Source organism: Nansenia antarctica (assembly GCF_963989245.1).
Source record: "Nansenia antarctica genome assembly, chromosome: 3".
NCBI classification, from domain to species: Eukaryota; Metazoa; Chordata; class Actinopteri; order Argentiniformes; family Microstomatidae; genus Nansenia; species Nansenia antarctica.
In genome coordinates this window covers 68,594,016-68,602,788 of record NC_137688.1, presented here as the reverse complement: position 1 = coordinate 68,602,788, position 8,773 = coordinate 68,594,016, and the positions used below count along the sequence as shown (strand labels likewise).

At 44.2% G+C, this 8,773-nt stretch overlaps 1 protein-coding gene across 1 annotated transcript in view; it reads left to right on the top strand.

The window, feature by feature from the left end:
* Positions 1-408: 408 nt before the first annotated feature.
* Positions 409-8,773, top strand: part of cacna2d3a (calcium channel, voltage-dependent, alpha 2/delta subunit 3a) — a gene marked incomplete at both ends in the record, with an annotated part of 220,511 nt that continues 212,146 nt past the window's right edge. Inside the window, 2 exons of the mRNA XM_080527471.1 lie at positions 409-461; positions 2,417-2,498. Coding sequence (XP_080383597.1) covers positions 409-461; positions 2,417-2,498 — 135 coding nt within the window. The remainder of the gene's footprint in view (positions 462-2,416; positions 2,499-8,773) is intronic.

The window sequence follows — 8,773 nt, the reverse complement described above, 5'->3', positions numbered from 1 at the left end:
TGTTATTATTATCATTATTATTACTGCCGGTTCAATCGGCAGGAGATCACTCAAGATCGCCGCACTCAACACAACTCTATACCGGGAGAGAGAGAGAGAGAGACCGCAAAAGAGTCCGCGTTTTGACCGTTTTTAAACCATCGTGCTGCCGGGACATGCTGCAGAAACAAAACATGACAACGTGATTCGTGAAACAATTGTCGGTTCGAGAGGGGATTCTTTCAAGCTTTTTTTTCTTTTCCCGACTTGGATCTTCCGGGGGGGGGGGGTGTCCACGACAGACACACGGAGACACAGAGACGAGCCCAAACTCGCAGCGCGTCCGACCGGAGGAGTGTGAACATGCAGAGGGGTCCCCGGTCCGGGGTGAAGATGTGTGCGTGGTGTGTGTGTCTGGTCCTGCTCGGGATGGCTCTGGCCGGCGGGGTGGCCGGGACGCATCAAGGGATCCCTCTCTCTGTGTGAGTAGAAACTAACCCTAACCCTAACCCTAACCTCTCTCTGTGTGAGTAGAAACTAACCCTAACCCTAATCCTAGCCTTAACCCTAGCCTTAAACCTAACCCTAACCTCTCTCTGTGTGAGTATAAATTAACCCTAGCCCTAATCCTAGCCTTAACCCTAGCCTTAAACCTAACCCTAACCTCTCTCTGTGTGAGTATAAATTAACCCTAGCCCTAACCCTAATCCTAGCCTTAACCCTTAACCCTAGCCTTAAACCTAGCCTTAAACCTAACCCTAACCTCTCTCTGTGTGTAGAAATTATATTTTTCTCAGTTCTGCACTCTGTGAAGTTACTGCCTTTTGCCTTTGTAGGGCAGTATATATATATATATATATATATATATATATATATATATATATATATATATATATATATATATATATATATATATATATACGTATGTACCTAACGTGTTTTAGAGCTGCCATAAGATGCCTATCGCAATAAGTTGAGTGTGTTGAGTGTGGAGTCAGATAGTGATTCAGATTCATATGATGTGATTCAGATTCATATTGCCTTTGAATGACAAAATAATTAAATTAAGATTATATAATGTTTAAAGCACTTTGAGCTGCAACGTTTGCAGGAAAAGCGCTATACAAATAAAGTTATTATTATTATTATTATTATTATATGATGTGATTCAGATTCATATGATGTGATTCAGATTCATATGATGTGATTCAGATTCATATGATGTGATTCCATAGCGGAGTGAACACCACAGGACTCAGATCTGACCTTTTAGTTTAGTTGTTGATAAACTATTCAAGTGGTTAATGGCAACTGTGTCAATATCATTAGTGGGCCCACGGTATATCTGTGTTTTATTACATAAGTTAATGTGTGATTAACCTGCCTTTAAAAACAACGCTGTCATATTAATGTTACCCATTAGACGGAGGATATTACTGTCAAAGTGGTGGCAACAGCTTCTGTGTTCACAACTCTGAAATAATTTCCACATATTGCCACTCAACACTGCAAAACACTCAACACTGCAAAACACTCAACACTGCAAAACACTCAACACTGCCAAACACTCAACACTGTAAAACACTCAACACTACACAACACTCAACACTACTCAACACTGCAAAACACTCAACACTGCAAAACACTCAACACTACACAACACTACACAACACTGCAAAACACTCAACACTGCAAAACACAACGCTGCCAAACACTCAACACTGCAAAACACTCAACACTGCACAACACTCAACACTACACAACACTCAACACTACACAACACGCAACACTGCAAAACACTCAACACTACTCAACACTGCAAAACACTCAACACTGCCAAACACTCAACACTGCCAAACACTCAACACTACACAACACTCAACACTGCAAAACACTCAACATTACACAGCACTCAACACTACACAACACTCAGCACTACACAACACTCAACACTACACAACACTCAACACTACACAACACTCAACACTACAAAACATTCAACACTACACAACATTATTTATATTATATATTATATATATTTATATTTATTTGGAGTATTTTGTCATATTAAAAACCTGCTGGTGTATCACACCACTTTTCTAGACCATTTCTGACCATGCCTAACCTCATATTTGTTTTTAAAACCTAGGAACATACAACTATGTTATTTATTATTGTATGTTTCAATTCAGCGTATGCAGCAAATGTATCAATAAAACTGATGACAGTGTAAGTAGCCTATCAGTGAGTTAGTAGCCTATGAGTGAGTTAGTCCAGCTTTCTCTGGGTCTCTCTGGTGGGGGTCTGGTCTGGGGGTCTGATCTCTCTGGTGGGGGTCTGGCCTCTCTGGTGGGGGTCTGGTCTCTGGTGGTCTGGTGGTCTGGTCTCTGGTGGTCTGGTGTCTGACCCGGGGTCTCCTCTCTCTCTCCTCTCCCAGGGTGAAGCTCTGGGCCTCAGCGTTTGGAGGAGAGATGAAGTCCATCTCAGCCAAGTACTCCGGCTCTCAGCTGCTGCAGAAGGTAAGAATCTATCTGTCTATCTATCCGTCCGTCTGTCCGTCTGTCTATCTCTCCATCTCTCCATCCATCCATCCATCTATCCATCTATCTATCTATCTATCTATCTATCTATCTCTATATCAGCTGCTGCAGAAGGTAAACTCTTACCTGCAACGTCCCACCAGCGACATCAAACCATCACACATGGGCTCTCTAAAAATTAAAATATGCTACGCAGTGAAACCACTATGTATCTGTCTGTCTGTCTGTCTGTCTGTCTGTCTGTCTATAGTATATGCCATTTAGCTGACACTTTTATCCCAAGCGACTTACATGGCAGTGAGTTCATACATTTCCCAGTATATAGATAGATAGACTTTATTTGTCATTGTTACAGTACAGGTACCAAACAACGAAATTTAGGAGGAGAGGCTCCCCTGGTGTTTAAGAAAGGAAAAAGAAACACATTTTGGAAAAAGCATAGATGCATAAAATCACAAGAAGATAAGGAGCTGGTTTACATCAATAGAGGTATAGACCATAGATATATGGTCCCAGTGGGAATCGAACCGCTAACCTAAGCCTTGTTTGCGCCATGCTAGCTACCAACTGAGCCACAGAGGACCATCACTGTCTATAATGACATGGCGTTATATCTAAGACTATCTGTAGCTATACTGGGATATACAGATCTTCTTCTTTCGTGTAACGTCAGAGGTCCAACTCGGTGTCGCGTAGCCATGCGTAGCCATGCCCGCATCTCTGGTTCTGGATATACAGATGTATCTGTATCTGTATCGGTAAGGTTCTGGTTGTTTATAACAGAAGGTTGTGGTTGTATAACTGAGCTGAGACTAATCAGCTAATAATCCCAAGAGTAAAAACAAAACACGGTGCAGCAGCTTTCAGTCACGCTGCCGCATGCTCCTGGAACAAACTCCCTGAAGAAATCAAACAGGCCCAAACCCTTAAAATATTTAAATCTAAGCTAAAAACCTTCATGTTTTGCACCAGTTATGATTAAACACAAACACTTCTATCAATGTCTTTTGTCCATTAACTATTGTCTTTTTAAATGTTTTATCTATTTACTTTTTATATTTGCGTTTATTCATTGTAATTTTTATTTTCTTATGCTCCTCTTGCTGTATTTTTAAATAATGTATATAAAGCACTTTGAATTGCCCCTGTTGTATGAAATGTGCTATACAAATAAACTTACCTTGCCTTGCCTTGCCTTGCCTATAACAGAAGGTTTTGGTTGTTCATAACAGAAGGTTGTGGTTATTCATAACAGAAGGTTGTGGTTGTTTTATAACAGAAGGTTGTGGTTGTTCATAACAGAAGGTTGTGGTTGTTTATAACAGACGGTTGTGGTGGTTTATAACAGCAGGTTGTGGTTGCTGAGCGGGTTATAAATCTGCAGATGGAGGTTCAGGTTTACTCTGAAAGCTAAACGTCTGCTTCTGAAACGGGGGTCCTTTTCTCTAGCACCCTTCAGTGGAGCTACGGCAGTTTTCTCACATCACACACACACACACACACACACACACGGCCACACACACACGGCCACACACACACACACACACACACACACACACACACACACACACACACAAGCACACTTAGGAAAGCATTATCTTTTATTGCTAAGCAACTAAGCGGTTTTAACACATTTTCACCCCCCCCCTCCTCTGCAATACTGCAATACCCCAACCCCCCCCACCCCCCCTGCCCCATCCACTCTAACGTGGTTGCCTCGCTCTGTGGTGTGTGGTGGAATGCTAATTTTGCAAATGTAGGGTCGGTGGTTGCATTTAATGGACTGTTCTTATATAGCGCCTTATTCCAAAGTGCTTTACAACAACCTCTCATTCACCCATCCACACACACATTCACACACCAACGGCGGCAAGCTACCATGCAAGGCGCCGGCCCGCTCACTGGGAGCAATTTGGGGTTCAGTGTCTTGCCCAAGGACACCTCGACGTGGCTTTGAGGGGTTTGAACCGCCGACCTGCTGACCTTGCGATCATTAGACGCCGGCTTTACCTCCTGCGTCACAGCCACCCCTAGCCTAATGCTAATCTGTTAATGTAAGCTCAATGGTTGAGTTAGCTTAATGCTAGTGTTTCTGATGCGGGGTCAGAGGTTGAGTTAGCTTTTTATTTTTTATTTTTATTTAACCTTTATTTATACCGGAAAAAACACATTGAGCCCCAAGGGCTCATTTTCAAGTGTGACCTGTTCACAGGCATACAACATCCACCACAAACAAATACAATACAAAACCTGGCCTACATAGTCTAAAACTAAACTAAAACTACATAGTCTAAAACTAAAACAGTCTAAGATAATCTAAAACTAAACTAAAACTACAAAACCTAAAACTAGACAGCTAAAGAGATAGCGACAGGGAGGGGTCAGCAATGGGCAAAATGGAGGGTCAACTCAATTGCAAGAACAAATCATGGACTCGCACTGTATGTCTCTCAGCAAGAGCTTGAAACTGGAAAGAGGGATCAGATGAGACAGTTTCAGACTCTGCTGTAAAGAATTCCAAGAGGAAGGGGCTGCAAATGAGAACACCCTTTTGCCTTTCATGGTCCGGACCAAGGGGATGGAGTATGTGATGATGTCCTGTGTGCGAAGGCCGTAGACGGATTGCTTGCGTGACAGGTGGTTAGAAAGGTAGGAGGGGAGCAGACCAAGGATGGATTTGTAAATGAAAATATACCAGTGAAGGGTTCGGCGGATAGAGAGAGATGACCAGTTAACCAGAGAGTATAGCACACAGTGATGCACAAGGGGTTTACAGCCTGTTATAAACCTTAACGCGCCATGGTAAACTGCATCCAGATGTTGAAGAGAGGTAGCAGAGGCATTCATGTACAAGACATCACCGTAGTCCAAGAGAGGCAGAAAGGTGGCAGCAACCAGACGTTTTCTTGCAGCAGCTGAGAAACAATACTTGTTTCTAAAGAAAAAGCTTAGCTTAGCAAGTGCACTTGAAAAGAGAGGCTGTCGTCCAGTTGAATGCCAAGGTATTTGTAGTTTGGCACAAGCTCAATAGGTGAACCCTGACATGATACAATGTCAGGAAGAGCACTTGGCACCCGCTTGTTTTTGGAAAAATGCATGACTTTGGTCTTCCCTGTATTCAACACCAGTCTGAGCTGAAACAGCTGGGACTGAAGGGCATCAAAAGCAGTCTGCAAAGCCTCAAAGGCACGGTTGATAGAGGATGCAAAGCAATACAAGATTGTGTCATCCGCATACAATTGAACAGCAGCATTAGAGATTAATCCTATTTCATTGATATAAATGGTGAAGAGAGTTGGCCCCAAGACCGAACCCTGTGGCACGCCATTGGAAACAGTGAGCAAGTTGGATGAGAGATCACCAAACTGCACAGACTGTTTCCGTTGTGACAGGTAGTTGGTGAACCAGCCAACAGCATGAGGGGACAGCCCAATATCAGAGAGGCGCTGGCATAAGATGGCATGATCGACGGTGTCAAAGGCTTTAGACAAGTCGATAAAAAGTGCAGCACAGTGATTCTTCTTATCCAAAGCCTTAGTAATATCATTAACCACTTTGACAGCAGCAGTGCTGCTTCCTAAAGCCATACTGAAGGGGCGATAGGATGTTGTGTGAATCTAGGAAGTCCTTGATCTGATCGTTAATTAGTCGCTCAAGGACCTTGGCTAGGACAGAAAACTTTGAAATGGGTCTGTAGTTGTTCAAACATTTTGGGTCACCCCCCTTCAGAAGTGGGAGCACAAAAGCGGTTTTCCAGACCTCTGGCATCACATTGTTAGAAATAGATAAATTGAAAATGTGTGATACAGGTTCTGCAATGAAATCTGCAGCAAGGCACAGAAAGAGAGGGGGAAGATTGTCAGGACCTGCCGATTTCCTAGGGTCTAGCTCTCTTAAGGCTTTCCAGACATCACTAACAGAGAAGGGGGAGAACGAGAAAGAGTGGTGCCCAGGAAGACTACCAGAGGTTTTCGCCAAAGGAGGAGGAGGGGGACCGGAAGGTGGGGAGTTGGCTCCTGACAAGGAATCAAACAGTAAACCGGAGGCTATAAAGTGTTTGTTGAAACAGTTAAGCATCTCCGATTTATCGAACACTGGTACTGAGTTGTCGATAATTTGGTAAGGTAGCTCAGCAGGACCGGAGTTGGCTGAGAGGGACTTAACTGTGTTCCAAAACCTTCTGGGGTCATTCAGATTATCTGTGGAACGAAAAAGATAGAAATCACTTTTTGCTTTTTTGACAGAAGCAGTGAAGTTATTTCTCACCTGCCGAAAAGAAAGCCAATCAGCTTCAGAGTTGGACTGCCTGGCAGCGGCCCAGAGCCGGTTTCTTTTGTGAAGGAGGGATGACAGCTTGCTAGAGAACCAGGGAGTGTTTCGACCTTTAACCCTGAAGCGCCGAAAAGGAGCATGCTTGTTAATAAGACAGCTAAAACTATCGTGAAAATATTCCCAGGCGAGGTCAACATCACTTATCAGGAAAATACGGTCCCATCGAGCAGGTCATGGAGGAAAGCTTGCTCTATGAAGTTCTTTAGATCTCTCTTCTGGATGACACAGGGCTTAGAACGAGGGATTTTGCTATCCCTGATAGCTCCAATTACACAATGATCACTCAGGTCATTTGCAAAAACACTACCTGCAGTGAATTTATGCGGCCTATTAGTGATAAATAAGTCCAGAAGCGTCGATTTGTCTGGACGTTTGGGATTTAGTCGTGTGGGGCCTTCAATGATTTGGGTGAAATCAAAAGACAAGCAGTGGGCTTTAAAATCATCTGAAGCTATGGAGAGCCAGTCCCAGTTCAGGTCCCCTATGAGGATGATTTCATTAAAATGAAGCTGAGACAGGAGCTGCATTAAGGAGGGCAATGTATCAGGGGAGGCTGATGGGGGCCTATAGCAGCCAACAACGGTTAGATGTTGACCTCCAGACAGATCTACATTCAAGGCTAACAATTCAAATTGCTTAGTAGCAGATGTAGAAAGCAGGACATGAGCAGCGAGAAATGATCTAACATAGATAGCCACGCCCCCGCCTCTCCGGGGACGATCAGAGCGGTAGAGATCAAACCCATCTAAAGCAACATCCCTATCTGATATGGACTTGGAGAGCCAGGTCTCAGAGACAACAATAATGTGAGCACCAGTCGATTCTGCCCATATACGTATCATATCCATTTTAGGTAAGAGACTGCGTGCATTAATGTGAATGAAACGTAACCCGTGCATATTCTTAAAATCATCTGGTGTGTTACAAATGGTAGGATTAACAGACATGGGGCCAGGATTTGGCATTTCCAGACATCAAAAGCAACAAAAGAACAAGAAGTCTCTTTCTCACCACGAATGGAGGGTTCAGTCGAGACTGAGAGTCCTTGGAGGCAGTGACGTCCAGGAGAGTGTCGGCAGATGTGATTGTGAAGCAGTCTTTTAGAACAGTGAGACTGAGAAGCTGCCGCCAGTTTGCAAAGACTGCGTAGCTGAGAGAGTTCGAGACACAGTGGAGTGGGGACAGGGAGAGTACACCAAAAGCAAGGGTTTCACCGCACGGAATGACCAACTGTGAGAACAAGTCTTCCGAGTTGCAGGACCGACATTTGTCACTAATAGTAGAGTCCCATCCAGTTAACAAACTGAGCACCGCAAGAGTAAAAAACAACATTGTAGATGTAGCAGGCTTCAGCCAGCAGAGTAGATGTAGCAGGCTTCAGCTAGCAGAGTAGATGTAGCAGGCTTCAGCCAGCAGAGTAGATGTAGCAGGCTTCAGCTAGCAGAGTAGATGTAGCAGACCTCAGCTAGCAGAGCAGAGTAGATGTAGCAGGCTTCAGCTAGCAGAGGAGATGTAGCAGGCTTCAGCTAGCAGAGTAGATGTAGCAGGCCTCAGCTAGCAGAGGAGATGTAGCAGGCTTCAGCTAGCAGAGTAGATGTAGCAGACCTCAGCTAGCAGAGCAGAGTAGATGTAGCAGGCTTCAGCTAGCAGAGGAGATGTAGCAGGCTTCAGCTAGCAGAGTAGATGTAGCAGGCCTCAGCTAGCAGAGCAGAGTAGATGTAGCAGGCTTCAGCTAGCAGAGGAGATGTAGCAGGCTTCAGCTAGCAGAGTAGATGTAGCAGGCCTCAGCTAGCAGAGTAGATGTAGCAGGCCTCAGCTAGCAGAGTAGATGTAGCAGGCCTCAGCTAGCAGAGTATATGTAGCAGGCTTCAGCTAGCAGAGTAGATGTAGCAGGCTTCAGCTAGCAGAGCAGATGAAGCAGG